The sequence below is a fragment of the Tripterygium wilfordii genome, chromosome 22 (assembly GCF_013401445.1).
Source record: "Tripterygium wilfordii isolate XIE 37 chromosome 22, ASM1340144v1, whole genome shotgun sequence".
Classification (NCBI taxonomy): Eukaryota; Viridiplantae; Streptophyta; class Magnoliopsida; order Celastrales; family Celastraceae; genus Tripterygium; species Tripterygium wilfordii.
The window spans coordinates 2,146,041-2,168,231 of record NC_052253.1 but is presented as its reverse complement, the minus strand read 5'-3'; the positions used below and the strand labels follow the sequence as shown (position 1 = coordinate 2,168,231).

Sequence of the window (22,191 nt, the reverse complement as noted above, 5' to 3'; positions counted from 1 at the left end):
TATAATTGTCTGCGAAAGAGGAAAACTATTTTTGTTTTTATCATCTTCTATGGCTTTAGCAAATGATTTGTTTTCGTTCGGACTTGGTTTCTCTTTGCTGTAATTGATTTACAGGAATATATATATATATATATATATATATATATATATATAGCTAGTTATTTTCAGATTTTCTGCCATTTTGTAGCATTTAATTTTTATAATTGCCCAAAAATACGAGGAATTATATTGTGCATCATGATCATTCATTCTGAGCTAGCATAGAGAATGCAGTGAAAGCAATATAGCAATCCATATAAAGTATGAAACCATGAAAGCTATAAAGCACAAGTAAGATCTGCTAACAGATTTAGTTCTAATATTCTGTGTAATTACTTTTCCTACGCTTGATTTTTATCCAAATTATTGTTTGTATGAGATAGGAAACAGTTATTTCATGGGAAAATTAAGTTTGAGATAGAGGAAAGAACAACTCTGTAGGATTGCATGCATGCGCCGCCCAATGACAGTAGAAACCCTTTAAATAAAAACATTGAAGGTTAGTTGCAAATTCAAGTATTCGCTCGGTCCCCAACCCAAACTCGCCCACTTAAGTTGGAAGGACACCACGTAATAACCTCGTGCTCGATTTTGCACAATGTATAATGAAATTTTGAATTGTAGTACTCCTTGAAGCTTTGTACTCCAACTATTATCATGATCTAAACTTCTGGCCTGATTATGTAATGACGTATTTTGTTGCATCACTGATACAAGGATCTTTCTTCGTTTATATTTTACATTCCCATCTTGTGCTTTTAGACTTCATTCATGAGCATTACATCAAGTTTAAATTGCTTATTTCACCAACAATACGGATAATAATATTATAAGCAGCCAATTTTTGTGCCTTTTCTCACCCTTGAACTTTGTTCCTCTTGAACATAGTAGTTTTGCCTATGCAGATATATACCAATTGAAGAAAAAAAAACACTTTTAGATTAAAGTTCAGTCCCTTTGTGGTTCTTTCCCTGTGTGGCTTCAGACCTGGTTGGATTCAACTTTTGGGAAAATTTCTCTTTCTCTGTTAGGATGACACATTAACCTGTTTTTACATTAATTAGGTCCTCACTGCTGCAGGATAGTTGAAGATGATGTGAACTATTTTTAGGCCTATGTGAGGAAAGAATGTCCAAATTGGGGTCTTGTATGTACTGTGCAACTATAGGATGATATTTTACATATTCTTTGTTCAATTGTGACTTCCTTAGCAATCAAGGGTATCTTAGTGGGGCAGGTCCACCACTTACCATTTATAGAATAAGGTGGGAGGGTAAAGCTGGCGCATTTGAGTTGGGCACTTTCCCTTGCTGGAAAGAATCTCACCATGCAAATGGTGTGAGAATGAAGTATTTTATGTGCACGGATTTGATTTGTGGATGTTAGAAGTTATATGATAGGGTGGGTGTTATTATTGAGTTAACAAAGCATCCCACTTTGGCACTTTGCTTAGCTTTCAGGTTTTTCTTCCAAGGGATACTCCCAGAAGGACCTGGTAAGGATTATTTTTATGCTGCAAAGAGAGGTCACTTTTGCATCATTGAAACAATACTCGTTATTGGTCCCCTGATAGCTTTACTGGTTGTTGTTGTGTAATTTGTTATTGCGTGCCTCTTCCATCCAATAGATGAGGTTATAGGAGTTATTTAGGACTTAGTGGGATGTTTTATATTCCCCTTGGTTGTCATGCTTTACCTAAAGTAGAGTGCTTGTGATCTAACAGCAAAAAAAATTGGTGTAATTATAGAGGAGAAACGGCTTCCACGCGTATACCTGAGCTTTTTTTTAATTAAATATACTGGATATGATCCTCCCATATTAAATATACTGGATATGGTCCTCTCAATTATGTTTGATTATTTTTCCAAGTGAAGTGGACACTGTTGCATCAAAGTTTGTGAAGGAATTCACTGGTGGGAGCGACATACTTTTCTTTCAGAGATTTTGTCTTGGTTTGAATGTGAGTATTGGGGTTACTTATATTTAATTTGTGAGCTAATGGGGGGTGTGAAGGGTCTCTATGGTACTTTGATGATGATTTCATTATTTAAAACAATTTTTGCTGGATAGGAAATTAGAAATCTTATTGGTTGGCGTTTTGTCTGCATATTTTGTCATTCCTATTTGAGAATTGCATGGTTTTCGTTGGACCAGCTGTTTTTGTCACAACTGTGCCCGCTCACTGCTCAGGCCGCTCTAACGATAATTTTTAATTCATTTAGGACCTTATATAGTGTGGTGATTGATTCCCTTTGGTTGCATGGACCAGCTATGGTTTTGTTTATGGTTGTGATTAATCTTCGAACTTTTTAGTTTGCTCAAAGTGGTCTTGTGTGCAGAAATTGCATTTTGATTCCAAACAATTGGGTGTTGCATAAAGTGAGGTCTTAACTTGTAGGATTCACTTTTAAGGTCTTAAAGTGAGTTTTTAAAATGAGGTTCTAATTTTTAGGATTTACTTTTAAGATTTAAAATATTTTTCAAAATTCTGAAAAAAAATATATTCGTATTCTGATCGTTTTATGAACCCAACGATATTTTTTTGTTCGAAACAAAAATTGAATGTAACCTAAAAAGAGTATGAAATGTCTTGTTTTATATCCAATGATTCAGGATTATCATACATTTTTCATGTTGAATTTGATTTTTGTTTCGAATAAAAAATGTCGTCGGGTTTGTAAAACAGATCAAAATACAAATATATTTTTTTTCAAGTTTTTTTAAAAATGTTTTAATCCCTAAAAGTTATAAACTCATTTTAGGATCTCATAAGAGAATTCGTCTATATATATATATATATATTTATTTATTTATTTATTTATTTATTTATTTACATATCCCCACAAAGTATCAATTTTCTTCCATGTCTGAGATAGAGACGCGTAACGTTCTTCCGCCTCCTACAGATACAGCTCCTTAGTCCTCGCACAGACTCAGCAACGAAGCACAGAGAACGGTTGTTGCCTCTCACCGTTATCATCGCGAGAGGAAGCACATAAGAATTGACTAAGAAACCTCAAAAACAGTTGGAGATTACACCTAGAATTTAATTCCGTCTTAAACCCATTTCGAGATTACATCCAAGTATTGACTTAGCAACACCAAAAATGGTTCGAGATTACACCCAGTTCAAGATTACAACCAATAATTTCACCTTCACAGGTAAGAAGCAGGGCGAACAAACATTATCCAACCATGGGGAAGGAATCTATGGAGACGGAAGACACTGCAAGGCAGCGACGACTGAGAGTTCCGGCTTTGTTTCTTTGAGCTTCGTCCCATCGGTGGGACGCCGAACTCGCGTCGCGGATGTGGGAGACAAAAGTAAAAAGGAATTTAGGGGCTTTGTGTTTTATTAGACAAGTCAACCTAGTTCGTTAGATTGATCTAACGGCTTAAAATAGAAGCCCGCACATTTGGTATTATGCGGGTCTGCCCATATGAGCAGACCTATATATATATATAATTTTTGACATGTAGACACTTGCGTGCACGCTCATGCCGATGATCCAACCATATTCAATTTGAATCGGTTTTTTTTGCCAATTATTCTTTATGCCACATCAATGAGTTTATTGGCGAAACATTGAAACGTTTATTTTTGTGAGCAATTATCGTTCTGTATGTGTCTTTGTGGGCAAGTACCGTACTACATGTTTAATGCAAGGTGTGATCGTCGTAGCATGCGTGGAAATGTGGAGTGATGCAGAGGAAGCAGATCGGATCTTATATCTTGCATACGTGGCCATCAATTGCCCAAGTTTTGTAAAAGAGGATTTGATATTTGGCTAATAACCTTAATAAATATAACGCAAAAGCCCTGTAGTAAGAAATAAAGTAAACCCTCCTTTAAAAAGCACGCTTTGTGCAAAGTTGTCTAGTCGTAGTGTCGTACACTCGTGCACTATATATTGGATGTTATTCGATAATTGGTTTCTATGGTGTTGGAGCAAGATCCTAGTCTAGGTCCGTACAAAAAAAAAAAAAAAAGGAGGAAAAAGATCCTGGTCTAGGTTTTGGGCGTTGTGCTTGATCAATGAGTATATTGCTTTTGCTAGCTGGATGCTTAATTAGCTCATAAACCATGATTGTGATATCCACCAATCATGGTTAAAAAACTAATCACATATATATCCTTAATTAACCAGAATCACTTTCAACTCCTACATATATAAATACCAACCCTTGCAACCCTCTTTGTAACCAAGTCTACTAGTGTTGGGTCTCTATTAACTTACCAAGAAAAAAAAATGAAGGCCAGGGGTTTCTTTCTAGGCAATCTCCTCTTGATCCCTCTTTTACTTCTTTGTTTAATGTTTACAAATCAATATTCTCCATGGTTTCTCACTCTCTTTCTCATCTCAGTCTCCTCTCTTTTCACCCTCTCCCTCAACTTCTGGCTGGTCCCTGGAGGCTTTGCATGGAGAAACTATAACTATCTCCACACGAAGCCTTCAAGGATTATTCCTGGTCCTGTTGGTTGGCCTGTGCTTGGAACCCTGCCTCAAATGGGTTCACTAGCTCATCACAAGCTGGCTAACATGGCTAACTCACTCAATGCATCCAGGCTCATGGCATTTAGCCTAGGCTCTACCCCAGTGATCATCAGTAGCCACCCTGATACAGCAAAGGAAATCCTTTGCGGGTCCGTGTTTTCGGACCGTCCGATCAAGCAATCAGCCCGCTTGCTGATGTTTGAACGTGCCATTGGTTTTGCTCCATCGGGGTCTTACTGGCGCAATCTGCGTAGGGTTGCAGCTACTCACATGTTTTCTCCTAGAAAAGTGTCTGGTCTAGAGCCATTAAGGCAACAAGTGGTGGATGAAATGGTGGAAAATGTGTTGGAATCAATGGAGGAGAGAGGGGTTGTGGTGTTAAGAGGGATATTACAAAAAGGGTCATTAAGAAATATGATTGAGAGTGTGTTTGGGAGAGGTTTGGGTTCAGAAAAAGAAGGGTTGGTGAGTGATATGGTTAGGGAAGGGTATGAGTTGATTGTCAAGTTTAATTTGGAGGACTATTTTCCTAATATTAAATTCTTGGATTTGTATGGTGTGAAGAGGAGGTGCCATAGGCTTGCAGTTGATGTTGGCAGGGTGGTTGGTCAAGTTGTGAAGGAAAGAAAACAAGCTGGAGACTTCATTAGTGGAAGTGATTTTCTTAGTGCTTTGCTATCTTTGCCTGAACAGGACAAGTTAGATGATGCAGACATGGTGGCTGTTTCGTGGGTAAACTCTCTCTCTCTCTCTCTATATATATATATATACACACACACACACCATTGTGACTTCAATTAATTTAGACCAAAATCACTGGAACAGGACATATACATACCAGAAAACAACGAGTGATCATGGTTTTCTAGCACGAACTTTATTGGGAGTTGACATATAGAGAGCCAAAAGTGGGATATTATCTTCGCAAAATATCTTTACATGCTTCCCATTAGGTTTATTTTTGTTTTCTTATGATGATTGTTCTAAAGCAAGCTCTCTGTTCTTTTCAACTAGAGATCTCCACTTCTTTTTTTCCTTCCCACGACTGTTTCATTAGTTTATTAAGGTCATGTCGGTAATACTTGTTTGGTCATCCGACATAACTCTTAAAAGCTTAAACATCCCATTAACTTGGTTTTGTTTTCATTGGGAGGAAAACTCTTATGGCCATGCATTGGCTTCAATTTAATTTGCCCTGTCGTCAGGTGAGAAATTTCTTGTATGTGTGGGTCTAACAGTTTGAGTTTAGACCCATATCGAATTTTTAAACGATAAATTTATATGATGTCGTTTTTTATTAAAAAATTGATGATATGACCCCAATAAACCCCGCATAATGTTTGTTGTTGATATAAGGTTTTTAATCATGTGAAAATCACGTCTTCATAGGCTCCACCACGGCATGCCTGATATGATTGTGGATGTGCTAAGTTATTAGTACACGTGAAACACATGATTGTTTTATTGACACTCTTATGGATTTTAATGTTATTTGTGGGGTTAATACCATTTTTGCACATCGAAAGATAGTTAATATTTCAATTTGTACACTGTTATTTAAAATGTTTCAATTTGGTCATCCAATAATAAAATTGTTTTTCGGGTAGATTTTTCCACTTTGAGGCAGTCCAACTGCACATGTGGCACGTTGACTGTCCAAATATTGATTGCCACAATTTTATCATTGGGTAATCAAATTGAAACATTTTAAACAATAATGTGTAAATTGAAACACTGACTATCTTTCGATGTGCAAAAATGGTATTAACCCGTTATTTGTGCTATCTTAAATCTTGAATGAATGCACACAATTTTGTATGAATCTCATGTGGAGTCCACAATTTCACCTGAATCACGTGTATTATCTCAACATTTGAGATAACTTTGACAAAAAAACACTAAAATCATTAAATTTTCGTTGTTTTATACTTTCTCACGATATTTTGTGTAGGAAATGATATTCCGAGGAACAGACACAGTTGCTATACTTCTCGAGTGGATCATGGCGAGGATGGTTTTACACCCAGACATCCAAACAAAGGCACAAGAAGAAATCGACACGTGCGTTGGCAACAATCGGCACGTGCAAGACACCGACATCCCCAATCTCCATTACCTCCAAGCCATAGTCAAAGAAGTCTTCCGCTTGCATCCGCCGGGCCCACTTCTTTCCTGGGCCCGGCTTGCAATCCACGATGTCCACGTGGACAAGGTGTTCATACCAGCTGGTACAACGGCCATGGTCAACATGTGGGCCATAACCCATGACCCATCCATTTGGAAGAATCCATGGGCTTTTAATCCTGACAGGTTCATGGAAGAGGACGTGCCAATAATGGGCTCGGATCTGAGGCTTGCTCCATTTGGTTCGGGCCGCAGGGTGTGTCCTGGCAGAGCATTGGGCCTGACCACGGTCCACCTGTGGGTAGCAAGGCTTTTACAACAATTCAATTGGGCCTCGGCCCAACCAGTGGATCTTTCGGAATGCTTGAGACTCTCTCTTGAGATGAAGAAACCATTAGCTTGTCGCGTCGTTCCTCGCTTCAACAAGGCCATCTACTGAATGGTTTGCCTTCCCCCCCCCCCCCCTCTCTCTCTCTCCCCCCATCTTTCTCTCTCTATATCTCTCTGTCTCTATCTCTGCTTGTGTGTTTTTTTTTTCTCTCTCTCTGGAAGAACAAATTCAATGTCTAGCATATTAGAATTTGGGTTTGGAGATTGTAAATGCTCTAAGAATAAGAGCAAGTATGCAGATATGTTGTAAATTATTGTTCCTATTTTATTTGTATTGTTAAATCCCTTCTATCAAGAAAACTCAACTACTCTTCTCAAAGGAAAAAAAAAAAAAAAAAAAACTCAACTATTGTTTATCCAGAGAAGAAAAAAAAACAAAAACAAATATTTCACATGAAAAAATGTAAAATATTATGACTATTACGACGATATGAGAAAAAACTTGGTTGGAAAAAAAAAAGGTTCCGGGTTGGTCGATAACATGTGTTTAAGGAATATTTGTATGGCTAGATCCTAACCCGGATTAGATTTCGGGCGTACCTAATTAATCAAATTCAGACAAATAAATCGGACAATAACCTAATCCGAGTTAGAGTCCGGATAAGTAAATTAGACAATATTTATGTGTTTTGGACCAGAACCCGATTTTAAACCGGACAAACATTTTGTGTTTGGACCCATATTTCGGACATATAACTTAAGTACAAATCTGGTTTAATCCGGATCGGACAAATTCGATCATCCGAACATAATTTTGTCACTCCTATGTAGAACAAGTACCAAATTAAAATAGTTATATCTTTCAATATTAAGAATACAATATGATCGAATTAATCAAAACATTGATTGCTTGCATTCTGAGAAGGTGACCCATGCATGAGTTTGATCAAAAGCAATATTTGAAGCAGATTATATCTGATTCACATTTGCAAAATAAACGAAATATACAATTTTGATGCCGTCTTCATAGTATCCACTTTTAGGAAGGGGAGGGTTTGAAACACCATAATATGAACCCCTATAGTTAAAACAACCAAGGAAAATGGAAGTTGTCGATGCCGCATATATATTTCGACCACCAGCTAAGGAGATCAAACATACACTCGTCTCTAGTATTTGTTACGATCCCGCATCGCTTCGATGTTAGAAATTAGTGTAAAATATAATTGAGTCGAAACTTCTTAACTAGTAACAATCGATTTTCCTAGACTCAAACTAGTCTGAGTGGGTGCTAGGTTTGAGAAGATAAAGCCGTGCGAGATTCGGCCCAAAACGGACAAATTGGTGCCAGTGTGAAGGGCGTCCTCTCCTAGTATGTAGGGTTTGAGTTTTAGGTAGGCACAATAACTATGTATATAAATGATCGAACGAATCGATAAATGTGAGACTTCTATACTACAATTTATATATTTAACTGTGCGTGCATGTATTTATTATTGTGATGTTATTTGGAAGAAAAATCATATGCTCCCCAAAAAGCCAAAAGTTTAAGACTTTTGAAGATATAAATCTATTGCCTTTTACTTTTTTTTTTTCTTATGACAGCTTGAAAGGCTTAGTCCTTTCACCATATTAAATGTGTAAATGCTCCATTAATCTATTATATGATTGAGCTTGGACCCCCCCACCATCAGATGTAAATTTCTTTATAGTCATTGCATTAGTACTGGGGGATATAATTGTGATTGCCACACTATAATTAATACATGATTACACAAAGTGAAGACGTAGGCAATCCCAAATATTATGGGGTACTTGCTTGACACTTGGTTTGAGAGCTATTACTCAAACCTATGAATTCATGTAGTGCACATTCAAACGATAGTAATTGCTAATTCATATGGGTTGAGTTTGATTTACACCGTAAACAATATTTTTGTAGCCACACGTTAGACTTTGACCCAACTTATCTTGTCGTCAGGTGAAAAATTTGTGTAGGTACGAGCTTACAGTATGAGTTTAGATCCATATTGAATATACAAAAAAAGCTAACTTGTACTTCGTCTTTCTCGATTTAAAAGGAAATTATAGTACTTTCGGATTCTATGTAATAAAGAAAGGAAAAAAAAGAAGTAGAGTTTAATTTTCTAAGACCCATGGGCCATGGGCATGGATCATCTAAAATCTACGTGAGTAAATGGGCCATCTGCAGCCCGTTGTAGTCTGTCCACAACAATAGTGGGCGGAAGCCCAACTTGAGAGTCCAAATAAGCTCCACTCTCTTCCTTATTTTCGGAATCAATTTCTTCCAAACAATTTAAATTGAAAACGACGCCGTTTCAAATCGCGGCACCTTGCGCCACCCTCTGTTAGTACCAAATAATCCACTCTCCTCTCTCCTGGCACACCTGTTAGAATCCGCCAACCCTAAAGGACACGCGTTCGTTCCCAGAAGCGAGTGTGAAATTATTCTCACAAACGGCGAGTAGGTAAGTGGTAACTAGCTTCTCAATTAGATTCTTCATATAAGGAATTTCATTATCCAAGAATTTTTTTCCAATTTTACTTAATCATCGCGAATTCTTCGCTCAGACAAAAATAAAATTTTCGATCCCTCTTTACTTTCCCTCTCTTTTCCCGTCATTGGAGGGAAAAACCAAAACCAAGGCCTTTCTCTCTCTCTACTGGTGACAAATCTAGGGTTTCTGCTGCTCAGTCTTTGCTTTTTCTTCCTCTTCCAGCTCTAACTTCACTCACTGTTTTGTTCTTTTGTGTTCGATTACAGGAGGTGTTGCTTTTAGTTGAGCTTCTGAGTTTTTTCATCCCCGATCTCGTATTCTGGTACGTCTTTTTTTGAAGTGAAGTACTCTTGAGCTTAAACCTTCTTGTATTTGTAGTTTTTATGGTTTGTTCTTGTCTGTTTCGTGCATTTGGGTTTAATTTGTTACGATTTGTTGCGATGACGGCTTGCTTAACTCTGCATGACGATGTGGTGACCTCTAATTGAGGTTTTATTGAATTTCTGGGTTGGTTCGGGTTTTGTTTCTGTTATTTGTTACTTTAAGCTTTGAAATGTTTAATTATGTTCTAGGGTTTCAGTTCAGTTCTTGCTGGTTTTACCTTATTGTGGGTGTGAACCCTTAACACTTTGTGTTCACATTCTTCGTTTGAATTTGAAATTTTGAAAATTGTTATACTTGTTGCTGTCGGAAGTTTATACCCTAAACACACGGAGGCCATTTAATTAGTTAGGAGAAAGTTTGGACTTGCAGATTTAATTTTTATGCTGCTATCTTGTGTGTAAGAAGAGAAAATTGGAATGAAAGGAGGTTGTGGCCTGGTGTTAGAAAACTCCTTTCACTTGCACCTTGTGCAAGGTTTGATTCAGAATATTATTAAATAGCTTATAAGAAAAAAGAGAGAAAATCAGAATTTGAATATGGATTGAAAAAAGAAAAGGATAAACCTGATGTCTTTTAAACATGGCAAAATTTTCAAAAAGCTCACTTTGTCGATATAAAATTCAAATTTCTGATATAGTATACTGTTTCCACTTAGCTTACCTTTTGATATTTATTCTCCCCATTTCAAATTTCAACCTCCAAGCCATACTGTTAAAAAAAAAGAAATGTGGGATGCTGCCTGAATGTGCTTTTGCCAAATTATGAGATTTAGTTGGATTAAAATATATATATTTTTCTTTTTTTGGTTTGATCACTCCCCTGAAGCATTTTTGAATATTTCAAGGGACCTTAAAGATATATCTGTAAGTATTTGCGTTCTGAGTTATGTATCAAGTTATATTTCAATTTTGCTGCAATAGTTTTATCTTTATCTGTAGAATAAGTACTCTAGTGGTTCTTTCTTTTTTTCTTTACAGCAATGTTAAATGATGGTTGCAATTTGGTTCTTTTGTCTTATGCAGTCTAGTTTAGTTATCAAAAAGTAGTCGAATTATTGTACTATTCTAGAATCATTGGCTATTTTTTTGTGGACTAAATATTTTACTGAGCACAAAAACTCTGATCGGGGTTGTATCTCTGGTTCTATGCTCTATCTGCTGCTGAATTAGGTACCAATAACACCCAGAAGATTGGGTAGATAATATAGTCTTTGGTGAAATGCAAACCAAGAAAAGAATTCCTTCTCGAGAAGTTGCGAGCCCAAGGGTGTCAAGAGCTCAGAAGAAAGCAGCTGAAAATGCACAAGTCGCAGAAAAGAAGGTTACAGAGCTAATTACGTCTTCAGCCAGAAGGCAGAGATGTGGTACTTCATTCCTTTATTCCTACTAATCTGCATTTGATTTGTGTACAGTGACTAATGCATGTGTGGATCAATTATAAAGCGGAACAAAATGTAGAAAAAAGAGAAACTGCTAGCTACTTTTGAGGCGGCTTTGACCCATTATTGGTTTTTCTGAATTTGCTTCTACATTTAGGTCTTTACCTATAAAGTATATCATTTTCATCCTGGTCATTAGGTATTGTATGTTTGTCTGTCATTAGGCTGCCTTCTTTTCAGGAGCATATTTTGTTTTTATATGTTTCTTATCTGCTTTTGCATCAAGCCCCACAGAGGTGATTCTGATATCGTGGAACTTTGTTTCTTTGATGGGCTGGTATATGGAACTTAGGGTGCTACAATTTTTTTAGCAATAGAATATTCTTATTTGATAGTAATAATTAGCTTATTTGGTGATGTTCATTGTCATCTTCTCAAACTTTCAGTGAAGAGAAGTGCTGTACCTGTTGCTGCATCCAACTTGAATACCAGGTACGACTTGCCCCAAGCCGAGACTTCTGATACTTGTGTGGTGCATGATGAGATAGTTGGTGCTTCCATGGCTCGTAAGGTATATGCTTAGAAATATATTTGCACTCTAGTACTTGTGTTCATTAACTTTTGATATGCTCCTGCTATTTGCCTTTAGATTTCATCTCATGAATTGTTACTTTATAATCAGTCGCAATAGCAGTATGTGATTACTTAAATTATACTGCAGGATTGCAATGATGGATATGTAACGGAGACAATATTTTCTCCTGTCTTTCATGTTTCCAGAGTTTCTGAAGGGGAAATACCCGGTGAAGGTAGGTGATGAAGTTAACCTCTTTTGTTTTCCCCTTTCTTTTAAAAATCAAAAGAGCGGGTGCATTTTCTAATGTACATATATGTAATATGGAAATGTTGATGCTTGTTTCATATTAGTTGATTTTGCCAAATTATTTCCAAGTGTAGATCAGTTCCAGCAGGATTGTGGAATAGAGAACTCATGGATTGATATTCATGGAGGTCATGTTGCTCAAGATACTCGTCACAGAGGGATTGAGAATACATTAACTTCAGTTAATGCATCATGTCCTGGTGATATAGAAGTGGGTACAAACTTGGTAGCTAACAACTTTGATGGGCAGAACTGCAGTGAGATGCTTACCATGGATACAAATATAGCAACATGTTGTAATACATATTCAGAAGGAGCTGGGCTTTCATCTGAAGTTTCCGCAATATATCTTGCCATGAAGAACTCAAAGTTGGAATGTGTTGATGAGCGTAGTCAAGATTCTATGTCAATTGATGCTTCTGTCGAGGATGAAGACTACGAGAAATTTGATGACTTTGATCCTTATCTATTCATAAAGAAACTACCGGATTTATCATCGGTCGTCCCCACTTTTCGGCATATGCTACTTCCTAGACAGACTCGAAGTTGCCCTCCTACTACTCTTGTTTTGGACTTGGATGGTAAGACATTTGATCTGGTGTATCTATTATGTTTTATTTGCATGCATACAATAATTGGGTTACTGAAATCTTTCTGAAAAGGGGTACCCCCCAGCTGTTATTTACGGAACTAGTTACATTTTCCCTTGTAAAATTACACAAACCTCGTGCACATCATTGACTGCCGTTTATATTTTTCTGCTGCCCATGGACCTGAGAATGTAGCTCAATGGTTTGGGTCTAGTTCTTTGCTTCTCCCTGGGACCCTGGGTGTAGTGAGAACACTTTTTTCTCATTATTCTCTGGGATATGGCCTTTTTATACGTTTTATTTCCTTTAATTTAAATGAAAGAATGCATCATATTTACTTTGTATTTTTACGTGGTAGATCTTCTGATCATTATTGTCCGTATGGTTTCATTTTTTTCTGGGATGACTATTTGGGTTTTAGGCTTCTTTTCATAATTGATGTTGCGTCATACTTTGGAAAACTGAAGTTATTCATTGTTTCATTCAAAGAAATATTTGTCTTTACTCTTTTATTAGTTATGCTTGTGTATTATTCTGGATTTTACCTACCTTTCTTTTGGCTACTGATGCTTGCTAAGGATGCTGATTGAAATATTTTGATTTTCCAGAGACTTTGGTGCACTCCACACTAGAACCTTGTGCTGATGCAGATTTCACCTTCCCTGTTAATTTTAATCTCCAGGAGCATACAGTCTCTGTCCGATGCCGTCCTCACTTAAGAGATTTTATGGACAGAGTTTCTTGTCTATTCGAAATCATTATATTTACTGCCAGTCAAAGTATATATGCTGAGCAGCTATTGAACGTGCTAGATCCAAAGAGGAAGATATTTCGTCATCGTGTTTTTCGTGAATCCTGTGTATATGTCGATGGGAACTACCTCAAGGATTTGTCAGTACATGGCCGTGATTTGGCACATGTTATTATAATTGACAATTCTCCACAGGTATTCTTGTAGTATCTCTCGTGTGCCAATCTTTTTTTTTTTTTTACCTTTTATAGGATAAAAGGTTTTAATTACTGTTGGAGCAATCTAGAGGATTTGATTCTTGATTACACAATTTGCACTCATTGCCGTAATTCCCTTTTTTGGTTAGTTGCTGTACCTGCTTGATTTTATGATTTTTGCACAAATTCTGTGGTATACCGTATACGTAAAACAAAGTGATATCATTTGTCTTGTACCCAGAAATAACAAAAGACGATGCCTTGTTTTTTATTTATTTTTTCCTTTATTTTTGGTCCCCATCTATGCTAATATGCTTTGAGTTTGTATTAAATTTCAAATCTTTTGTTTTGCCAGGCATTTGGGTTCCAAGTGGATAATGGAATCCCCATTGAGAGCTGGTTTGACAATTGTTACGATCAAGAATTACTTCTGTTGCTTCCCTTTTTGGAGAGTTTGGTGGATGTTGAAGATGTTAGACCGTTGATAGCTAACAAGTTCAACCTGCAGGAGAAGATTGCTGCAGCTACTTATCCAACTTTAATTTCAAATAGAGTACATGACTTCTAAAGGTGATATCCACGATGTACTTATACCCAGTTACAGACTGCAACGACTTTTTTGGAGGTTCGCCGATACTGCCATAAGTATTGGGGAGTTGCTTTTAAGAGAACTCTTCATGAGACTGTCTTTGTGACGAATAATTTGTGCTTTCAATTGATCTGAGAAGATAGGTAATTTGTGCTCTTGAGTGAAACAGTTGAAACATTTTATACAGAGACGTTGTAGTACATTAATTATTTCACAAGCTTCAGAATAAAATAATTTCTAGTTTTTGTTCTAAATTAAGTGGGAAACTGCATGGGATTGTTTGTCGGTGAAATGTGTGCGCCTTTGCCTGCTATTTTTTTTTCATGGTGAAGAATAATGCAGCTTGGTGTACAGTACCACTATCCCTCCCTCCCTCCTTGAGTCTCAGTGCACGAGAAATTAGAAGCGCAGTTTTTACCCTTTTTTTCTATCGTTGGAACCTCTCCAAGAGTCCAAGGTACCCAGATGTCGTGTATGAAACCTTTCGAAGGTGTGTTACACCGTATATAGGTCCGCATTTTACTCTGTCAGCGTAGGGATTATAGTTTCAGCGTGTTGACGAGGGATTTCGAATAGTTTCATGAAATGTTAGGAATCAATATCAATTCCGTCAACGTGAGGGATTTCGAATAGTTTCATGAAATGTTAGGAATCAATATAAACTCCGTCAACGTGAGGGATTTTGAATAGTTTCATGAAATGCTAGGAATCAACATCAACTCCGTCAACGTATTGACAAGTGATTTCGAATAATTTCGTCAAATGTTAGGAATAAACTCCGCCAAGTCAAGCTCTTGAGATTGAAATTGGAAGTGTAGTTACTTTAACGATGATAATTATTTTGCAAAACCAAACTAACTGATCGTGTGTCGCTGACGATACATAGCGTGGGGTCCATTGCCCAACGGATTCCTCTCCAGTTAGCTGCATTACATCCGCGAGCCATTACTATGTCGCCACGTAGTCTGCTCCAGCAGTTAAAATACCAACACTGTCCACTACCTTCACGCAATGAGCGTGGTTCCTTTTAACCGCGGTCACATTCACCTTACGATGGTTAAGTTTCTTACCGGGTTCAGATATAGCTCCCGCCAGTTTCTGCAATTCTTTACTTCTATTCGAATATTTCAAAGCGAGCTCTCTCGCTCAATTCTTGTTCTCTCAACTTTCTAGTTCTCTCTCGCTGCATAGTTCTTAGTTTCTCTCGATACTTGAAATCATGGTGAGTCGGAACATCTCTTTGACTCGTTCGTCTTTGCGTCTCCTCTTTCGATCCTGTACTCAAAACGATTGTTTACTTCGGTATTTTCTCACGGTAACTCAATCGGTTTTCTCAGGTGGTTGCACAGAAAGTGAAGGAAGCGGAGATCACTGAGCAGGACTCGCTTCTCTTGGTAATTTACTATATCAGATCTTTCATTCATATTTCCGTGTTGTGTTCTTACGATCGTAAGACGTGTTTAAAACTTATTTGTTGTTTTTCGGCTAAATTTCCAATTGATAGTGTCGGATTCATGACTGTGTGATGGTTATTTTTGTAGCCTTCATTTCTGCATTTTGATTTTCTTTCGCTAGCGGTTTCCTTATGCTTCAGTCGGTTTATGCGAATGCTCTCTCTTCCGCTATTTGTTGGTTCGATTTTATAGAGTTTTACCTAATTCGACCGTAAACACTTGAAAGAAAGGTCTCTATTAGATCTGAAGTCAGTAGGTCTCTGTATCAATTATTCTCGATTTAGTTTGTTCTCTTACGGAAATTCACGATTAGTTGTTTTGAATTTCACTTGGAAGACGGTCTTAGACAATTTTGTGACTGTAACCGTAGATCTAATTTACATCTAATACAATCTAATACAGCCAGCTATTTTCCTCGATATCTGTCTTCTCTCCTCTATATCATGAATGCTCTGTTTTACGTGCTTAAGTAAATCAAGATAATTAACTCTCGTAGTGCTTTTGTAGTTCATGGTCAGTTCATTGAATCAAAGACTTTGTGGTTTTGGTGGCGAAATTGGCATCGAGATTGAATGGATCACTTTATTTTATTTTATTTTATTTTTTTGTGTTGCTGCCAATATAGTTTTGTTTGTTGTTATTTACTTGACGTTTCTTTTGATCTTAACGCTTTCAGCCGTCTCAATCTGTGTACTACAAGATATCTTTGTAGTTTTTTGTGTTTACAGTTTGCTGATCATGTTTGTAAATTGAATTGCCTTGATTAGACAAGGAACCTGCTCCGCATTGCCATATTCAATATTACTTACATCAGAGGCCTGTTTCCAGAGAAGTATTTCAATGATAAACATGTTCCTGCTCTTGGTAAGTTTCTTACATTTTCGAAAACAAGTTTATAATATCCATTGTTTTTTGTTGAATAATGTGACATTATCAACAGAGATGAAGATCAAGAAGCTCATGCCTATGGATGCAGAATCTCGCAGACTCATTGATTGGATGGAGAAAGGCATGCTGATTTCATTGATAGAGATGCTGTACTAGATTTGTTTTACTAGTCATTTTTGGTTGTTGAACCATTTAATGTCATTGTTTATTTTATGTAGGTGTATACGATGCTTTACAGAAGAAATACTTGAGAACACTTTTGTTCTGCGTTTGTGAGGCAATAGAGGGCCCAACTATTGAGGAATATGCATGTAAGCTTTCTGCAGAAACTTGATAGTAGAATTTACTGTGCTTGAGGTTCTAACAAACATAGGGTACTTTATGCGCAGCAGTGATTGTTTAGGGAAAAGCAGTTGTTTATCAGTTATAGTTACGATTGTTCCTAAAATTGCCGCATATTGTAGTTCATGCGATTTTAGTTGCTTTTTGAAAAGTTTTAGTCCATTGATGGGGGATGCTGTGTCTTCTACTGCAGTTTCTTTCAGGTATTCAAATTCAGATAGCCAAGAGGTTTCAATGAATGTCAATCGCACTGGAAACAAGAAACAGGGAGGAACATTCAAGTGTAACTCCATTACAGAAATCACTCCCAGTCAGATGAGGTTATTGAACTGAAGCTCTTAATTATCAATCTGATCAGATTGTTTTTCTTTTAATGGCATCTAAGCTTTTGGCATTTCTTAATTTTATTATGATGTTACCCTTTCAGGAGTTCTGCCTGTAAAATGGTGCGTACACTAATTCAGTTAATGAGAACTCTGGATAAAATGCCTGAGGAGGTAACTAACAATTTAGCAACTGAACACTGAAAGATGCATGAGATTTTGTAAGCTCTACAAGATTTGAAAATTTGACCATTATTTGTTATGTTTTTCAGCGGACCATATTGATGAAACTTCTCTACTATGATGACATGACGGTATGCTCCTTTAATTGCTTGTTCAAAGTCAGTCCTTTGAACTCGGTAATGGCTATTCTGTGATGATTTAGTCACAAGTTTTGGTTGAACAAATAAGTGAAGTATCCGCAAATGATCTTGAAATTGTGCATAGAGTCCTGCACACATGGGTTTTGTGGTTATAAGCATAGGGTGCAAGAATCCACTTCACGTGTCCTATGCTATGCAATAAGGCGTATATAAATTTCTTTATTTTTTTGCAGAATTACTTCCAGGCTGCATTTCTGTATTTTATCTTATCTATTATAAGGAAAACTGTACAACTATAAGAGCTTGGTCATATGATTTTCTGAGTCTGAATTTGCAGCCTGCAGATTATGAGCCTCCATTTTTCAGAGGCTGCACAGAAAAAGAAGCTCAGAATCCGTGGACTAAAAGTCCTTTAGAAATGGAAGTCGGGAATGTCAACAGCAAACATTTTGTATTAGCTCTGAAGGCAAGAAATTTAATTCTCAGTAGTGTAAAATATTTGGGTTCATGAATAGTTTTCTTGGATCAGCATTCGTTTAGGTTCATGGCTCATATTTTAGGTTTATATTTTTGTGGAAGTGGATGCAGGTAAAGAGTGTGCTTGATCCTTGTGAGGATGAAAATGAAAATATTCAAGATGATGAAGTAAGCTTGGGAGCTGATTCTCTACAACTGGATGAGTCCATTGATTCTGACACGGAGGTTAAATTGCAATATACTTTTATTTTAGCTTTGCTAATGACAATTACCGCAGTTCAGTCAAAAGAAAACTGTTTAAATGCTTCTAATTTCAGGTTAACCAATCACAAGAAAATCAATATATTATTGCACCAATAGGTAATTATGAGAACTCTTTTTCTGGCCAGTTTTCTCCATACTCCTTGATCCTTATCATTGTAAAGTAACTAGTTATACTTCACAGATAAACAACGAATGGAGGAAGATAAAGGGATGGGTGACGAAGGTAAAATCTTCAAGTTCAACTGAACAATTTCAACTCAAGAATAAGATGGTCAATCATGCATATAGTGCCTTCTAAAAATGAGAAAATCGTTGGATGATTCACATATGTAGAAAACATAAATTTTCTTTCCTTTTCTCTTTCCTTGGGTAAAATAATAGGGTAAGTTTCACTGAGTTATTGGATAGTAAAAATAACTTCATGATCAGACCGATGACAATTCATACACTGTGCAGACAATACACAGGATCCAGAGGAAGACGAACAACAATTGGCCAGAGTGAAAGACTGGATCAGCTGTCTCCATCTTGATACTGTTGAACTTACTGACATTCTTTCAAACTTCCCAGATATCTCAGTGGTAAAAGGCTTCTTCTCCTTTCTAATTTCAATTCTTTTTGAATAGAAAAAGGGCATATTCAATTGGCAATCTAAATTGTTCTAGGATTCTAAAGTGTATTTACTTGTTGGAATTTGTATTTAAGTAATTATTGGTCACATTGATCTTAATGCAGATTTTGATAGAAGGTAAATGGAAGCTTTAGGCCTTGTTAACATCTATGCACAGCGGGTTCTGCTACATTTTCGACTTTTGAACAAATTGTTTCCCCTACATTTTGATACTCTTGCGACTGGATTTCAGAAATAGTTGAGAAGCTTGTAAAGGAAGATGCTTTAGCGAAAGTTGGAAATGACACTTACACCATAACCAAGCAAAAGGTTTTGTTTTTATGTTGTTCAAGTTACTTTATTGATATTTCAAATTCATCTGCTCATGTACCTGCATTTTGCTAATAGTCATTTTCTTTTCAACCAAACAAAAAACTAGAAATCCTGCTATGAATTCACTGACGTGAAAGAAGAAATGGATGGCTCAGCAGCTGACAGAATGTATATGAGGGTAAATACTTTTACATAATTCTTGGACTCAAGTTAATTTGTGGTTACCTTATTGAAGAACTTCTAATAATCAATGGTAATTGATATGCCTTTCATGTTGCTTTCTCTCCGAAAGAGTGTTATTTTTTTCTTTTCTCCCATCTCTTGTGTGGTCCGTGCATGGTTTTCTAAATATTAAACCCAGCTAATCTCTCAGTTTTGTTCTGAATCACAAAATATTAAACAGTGTAGTATATCGTTGTACTTTTGACTTTTCAGATAGTTATTCTTTTAAAATTTGAAAATAAATGTGTGTCCCTTGACTTTAAAACAACAGAACATTGGATGACATTTCCGCAGATATTAAACTGCACATGGCATTTCCTGATTCCAATATTTTACCCCTCCAGGCTTTATATCACGCTCTTCCAATGAAATATGTGTCTGTGGCAAAGCTTCAGAATAAGTTAGGTGGAGAAACCAATCAGACAACAGTGCGCAAACTGATTGATAAAATGACACAAGATGGATATGTTGAACCCAAGGTCAACCGAAGGCTAGGTGTGCAGCCAAATCACTTTCATTACCATTTCTAATATCGCTGGAGAATCAAATTAGCTAATTTTAAGTTTGTGTCCTTTGCTCATACAGGCAAGCGTGTGATTCATTCCACTCAAACTGAGAAAAAGCTGAATGAAGTCAAGAAAGCCTTGGACAACAACCGTATGGTGATAACCATGAACTTTTTTGTGAGACCTCAAACTGGATATTTGGATGTATGGTTTATGTAGTTCTTAACTCTTTGAATAGGACGTGGATACCAATGAACCCAGTAACAAGTCCAATAATCCTGAATTCTACACTAAGGGTATCTAATCAGTTTTCTTCATATTAGTATTTGGTTTCCCTATAATGTTCTGTTCTTGGGTACTAACTCTTGTAGCGAGAAAATACTTATTTGACTGCCAGGTGAGAACCAAAGGGATACCTCCACATACGGTGTCCTGCACTCCATTGGCTCTGATCTCACTCGAATGAAAGTCAGGTCTGACATAAACCAAAACGGTTCAATCAGGAGTGAGCAGACTATTTCAAAGACAAGGGAGCTCGGCAACACTCCAACTAGCAGAGCAGAGGTTAGTTCAGACTTCAGAGTTCAAAGTTTCTCCCAGGCATCGTAACCATTAGGACTCATTGAATGGCACCACAACTAACTGACAATTTTGCTACTGGAACCCTGCAGCCTGTAGCTTCAAGAGAAAGTTTCATACCTGGAAATGAGAACAGCAGAGCTAATGGAAACACAAGGTTCTGCGATGAGACAGACACAGTAACCTGTAGCAGGACATCACAAGACAAGCGATCCAGGAAGACAAGCACGGTATGTTCCAATGATATATTAAGGGTTGTGAGGGTGTTGAACTGAACAAGTTTTTGAACTTACTCTTCATGTAACCATTATTTAACCCTTGGCAGGTTAAGGAACCTATCCTTCAGTTCTTGAAGCGACAGAAATCCCAAGCTATTTGAGAGGCTTCAATCATGTTATCCAGGTGTCTGCCCTTAACCAGTTTATTTGACATTTTCCTTGGATCGTAACACAGTAATTTTCCTCTTTAGTTATAGTACATTAGCATAAACTTCAATTACTTGCTAATTACACTTTAAGGCACCTGGTCCATGAGGATGAAAGTTATTACAGTAATTTCATTGTTTCTGTCATCATGGCCTGTTAGTGTTTTCTGTGATTTTGTTATTCTAAAAGAACAAGAAGTTGATTGATATTGAAACCAAATGACTTCTCTAGCTTTGGCTCTTCTGGTACTGGGTAAAAAAAAATTGGAAAGAGCATTTTTAGCTCAATGACTTGTTCTCGATAAATGAATGGGAAGCTCCCAATGAGTGCTCTTATTTTCTTCAGCTTTGGTGTCTGGACCTAAATCTTAAATGGGTTCCCGTTCATCTGTTAGTCTCCTGGGGTAAAATTTGTCATCCAAGAAAGTGTGCATAAGAAGTGAAGTTAATGGAACCAAAACCAAATCGTCTGCAATATCAGAACGATTGTTCCTTGGTGGTTCGGGTCATTTTCGAAGTTCGATTACATTGGACAATCTAAAGAGCCAATGGTTGAGCCTCAACATGCTAGTTTATCAATAAAATTGTCTCATCAAACTCAGTGGGAGAAGATTTGTCGTCATTCGGGAGGAAAATCGGAACCCCTTGTATACTTTAGTGGAAGAATTTTATTCAAACGTAACGTCATAAGCTACTTTTTAAAATAACCAAGACAAAAGGCTCATCGGATCCTTCACGTCATGTGAATTGTTAACTGACTTCATCAAGGCATCAACCCCCGCAACAAATATCGAACCACTCACGTCACGGTGTACACATTAGTAACCCCACAACCACAATCCTGTGCTCCGATTCCATCTGAAAGCATTGAAGACGAGATGGCCCAGTAATTACTCTTGTTGTCCAATCCTTTCTTCCTACTTGTAGAAAAAATAGAAGCAATTGTAGAGAATAGAGAAGGGGGAGTAGAAAATTTTTTGAAGTCAGACAAATTTGTTAATTTATTTGTCATATGATGGGTGGCACCAGAATCAACAATCCAAAAATCATGCACAATATTAAATTCTATAGCAGTAGAGAGTGCACTGAAAATACCTTCAAAGTTGTCATTGAATTGATGTCCCGAGTCTGCTAAGAACCCAGCAAACTTACCAAGAAGAGCTGTG

At 37.0% G+C, this 22,191-nt stretch overlaps 3 protein-coding genes across 5 annotated transcripts; all 3 read left to right on the top strand.

The window, feature by feature from the left end:
- Positions 1-4,237: 4,237 nt before the first annotated feature.
- LOC119992078 (cytochrome P450 78A5-like) lies at positions 4,238-7,343 on the top strand. The gene is made up of 2 exons (XM_038838700.1): positions 4,238-5,267; positions 6,487-7,343. Exons 1-2 carry the CDS (start codon positions 4,290-4,292, stop codon positions 7,096-7,098), a joined length of 1,590 nt encoding a protein of 529 aa, XP_038694628.1. The 5' UTR covers positions 4,238-4,289; the 3' UTR covers positions 7,099-7,343.
- A 2,079-nt stretch (positions 7,344-9,422) lies between these two features.
- On the top strand, positions 9,423-14,538 carry LOC119991284 (CTD small phosphatase-like protein 2). 3 transcript variants are annotated; one of them, XM_038837609.1, is made up of 8 exons: positions 9,423-9,478; positions 9,775-9,830; positions 11,062-11,255; positions 11,717-11,841; positions 11,992-12,079; positions 12,228-12,734; positions 13,352-13,689; positions 14,047-14,538. In XM_038837609.1, the coding sequence occupies exons 3-8, from the start codon at positions 11,111-11,113 to the stop codon at positions 14,257-14,259; spliced, it is 1,416 nt and encodes a 471-aa protein (XP_038693537.1). In that variant the 5' UTR covers positions 9,423-9,478; positions 9,775-9,830; positions 11,062-11,110; the 3' UTR covers positions 14,260-14,538. The 3 variants fall into 3 exon arrangements, with proteins under 3 accessions (XP_038693537.1, XP_038693535.1, XP_038693536.1); XM_038837607.1 differs by lacking the exon at positions 9,423-9,478 and adding an exon at positions 9,539-9,676; XM_038837608.1 differs by lacking the exon at positions 9,423-9,478 and adding an exon at positions 9,581-9,690.
- Positions 14,539-15,311: 773 nt separating this feature from the next.
- Positions 15,312-21,232, top strand: LOC119991286 (meiosis-specific protein ASY1). The gene is made up of 22 exons (XM_038837611.1): positions 15,312-15,502; positions 15,618-15,674; positions 16,502-16,598; positions 16,675-16,743; positions 16,841-16,933; positions 17,158-17,284; positions 17,392-17,461; positions 17,560-17,601; positions 17,948-18,076; positions 18,199-18,312; positions 18,405-18,447; positions 18,533-18,574; positions 18,808-18,932; positions 19,087-19,099; positions 19,215-19,291; positions 19,401-19,472; positions 19,861-20,011; positions 20,102-20,178; positions 20,261-20,318; positions 20,420-20,586; positions 20,694-20,831; positions 20,927-21,232. Exons 1-22 carry the CDS (start codon positions 15,500-15,502, stop codon positions 20,978-20,980), a joined length of 1,818 nt encoding a protein of 605 aa, XP_038693539.1. The 5' UTR covers positions 15,312-15,499; the 3' UTR covers positions 20,981-21,232.
- Positions 21,233-22,191: the final 959 nt, after the last annotated feature.

Excerpts from the sequence above, each read along its gene's own strand:
- LOC119992078 (XM_038838700.1), top strand. The coding sequence starts at position 4,290 with ATGAAGGCCAGGGGTTTCTTTCTAGGCAATCTCCTCTTGATCCCTCTT. Across the intron at positions 5,268-6,486 it reads ACATGGTGGCTGTTTCGTGG|GAAATGATATTCCGAGGAAC; the intron begins GTAAACTCTCTC and ends TATTTTGTGTAG.
- LOC119991284 (XM_038837609.1), top strand. The coding sequence starts at position 11,111 with ATGCAAACCAAGAAAAGAATTCCTTCTCGAGAAGTTGCGAGCCCAAGG. Across the intron at positions 11,256-11,716 it reads AGCCAGAAGGCAGAGATGTG|TGAAGAGAAGTGCTGTACCT; the intron begins GTACTTCATTCC and ends TCAAACTTTCAG. Across the intron at positions 11,842-11,991 it reads GTGCTTCCATGGCTCGTAAG|GATTGCAATGATGGATATGT; the intron begins GTATATGCTTAG and ends ATTATACTGCAG.
- LOC119991286 (XM_038837611.1), top strand. Across the intron at positions 17,285-17,391 it reads ATCACTCCCAGTCAGATGAG|GAGTTCTGCCTGTAAAATGG; the intron begins GTTATTGAACTG and ends TTACCCTTTCAG. Across the intron at positions 19,473-19,860 it reads CTGACAGAATGTATATGAGG|GCTTTATATCACGCTCTTCC; the intron begins GTAAATACTTTT and ends TTACCCCTCCAG.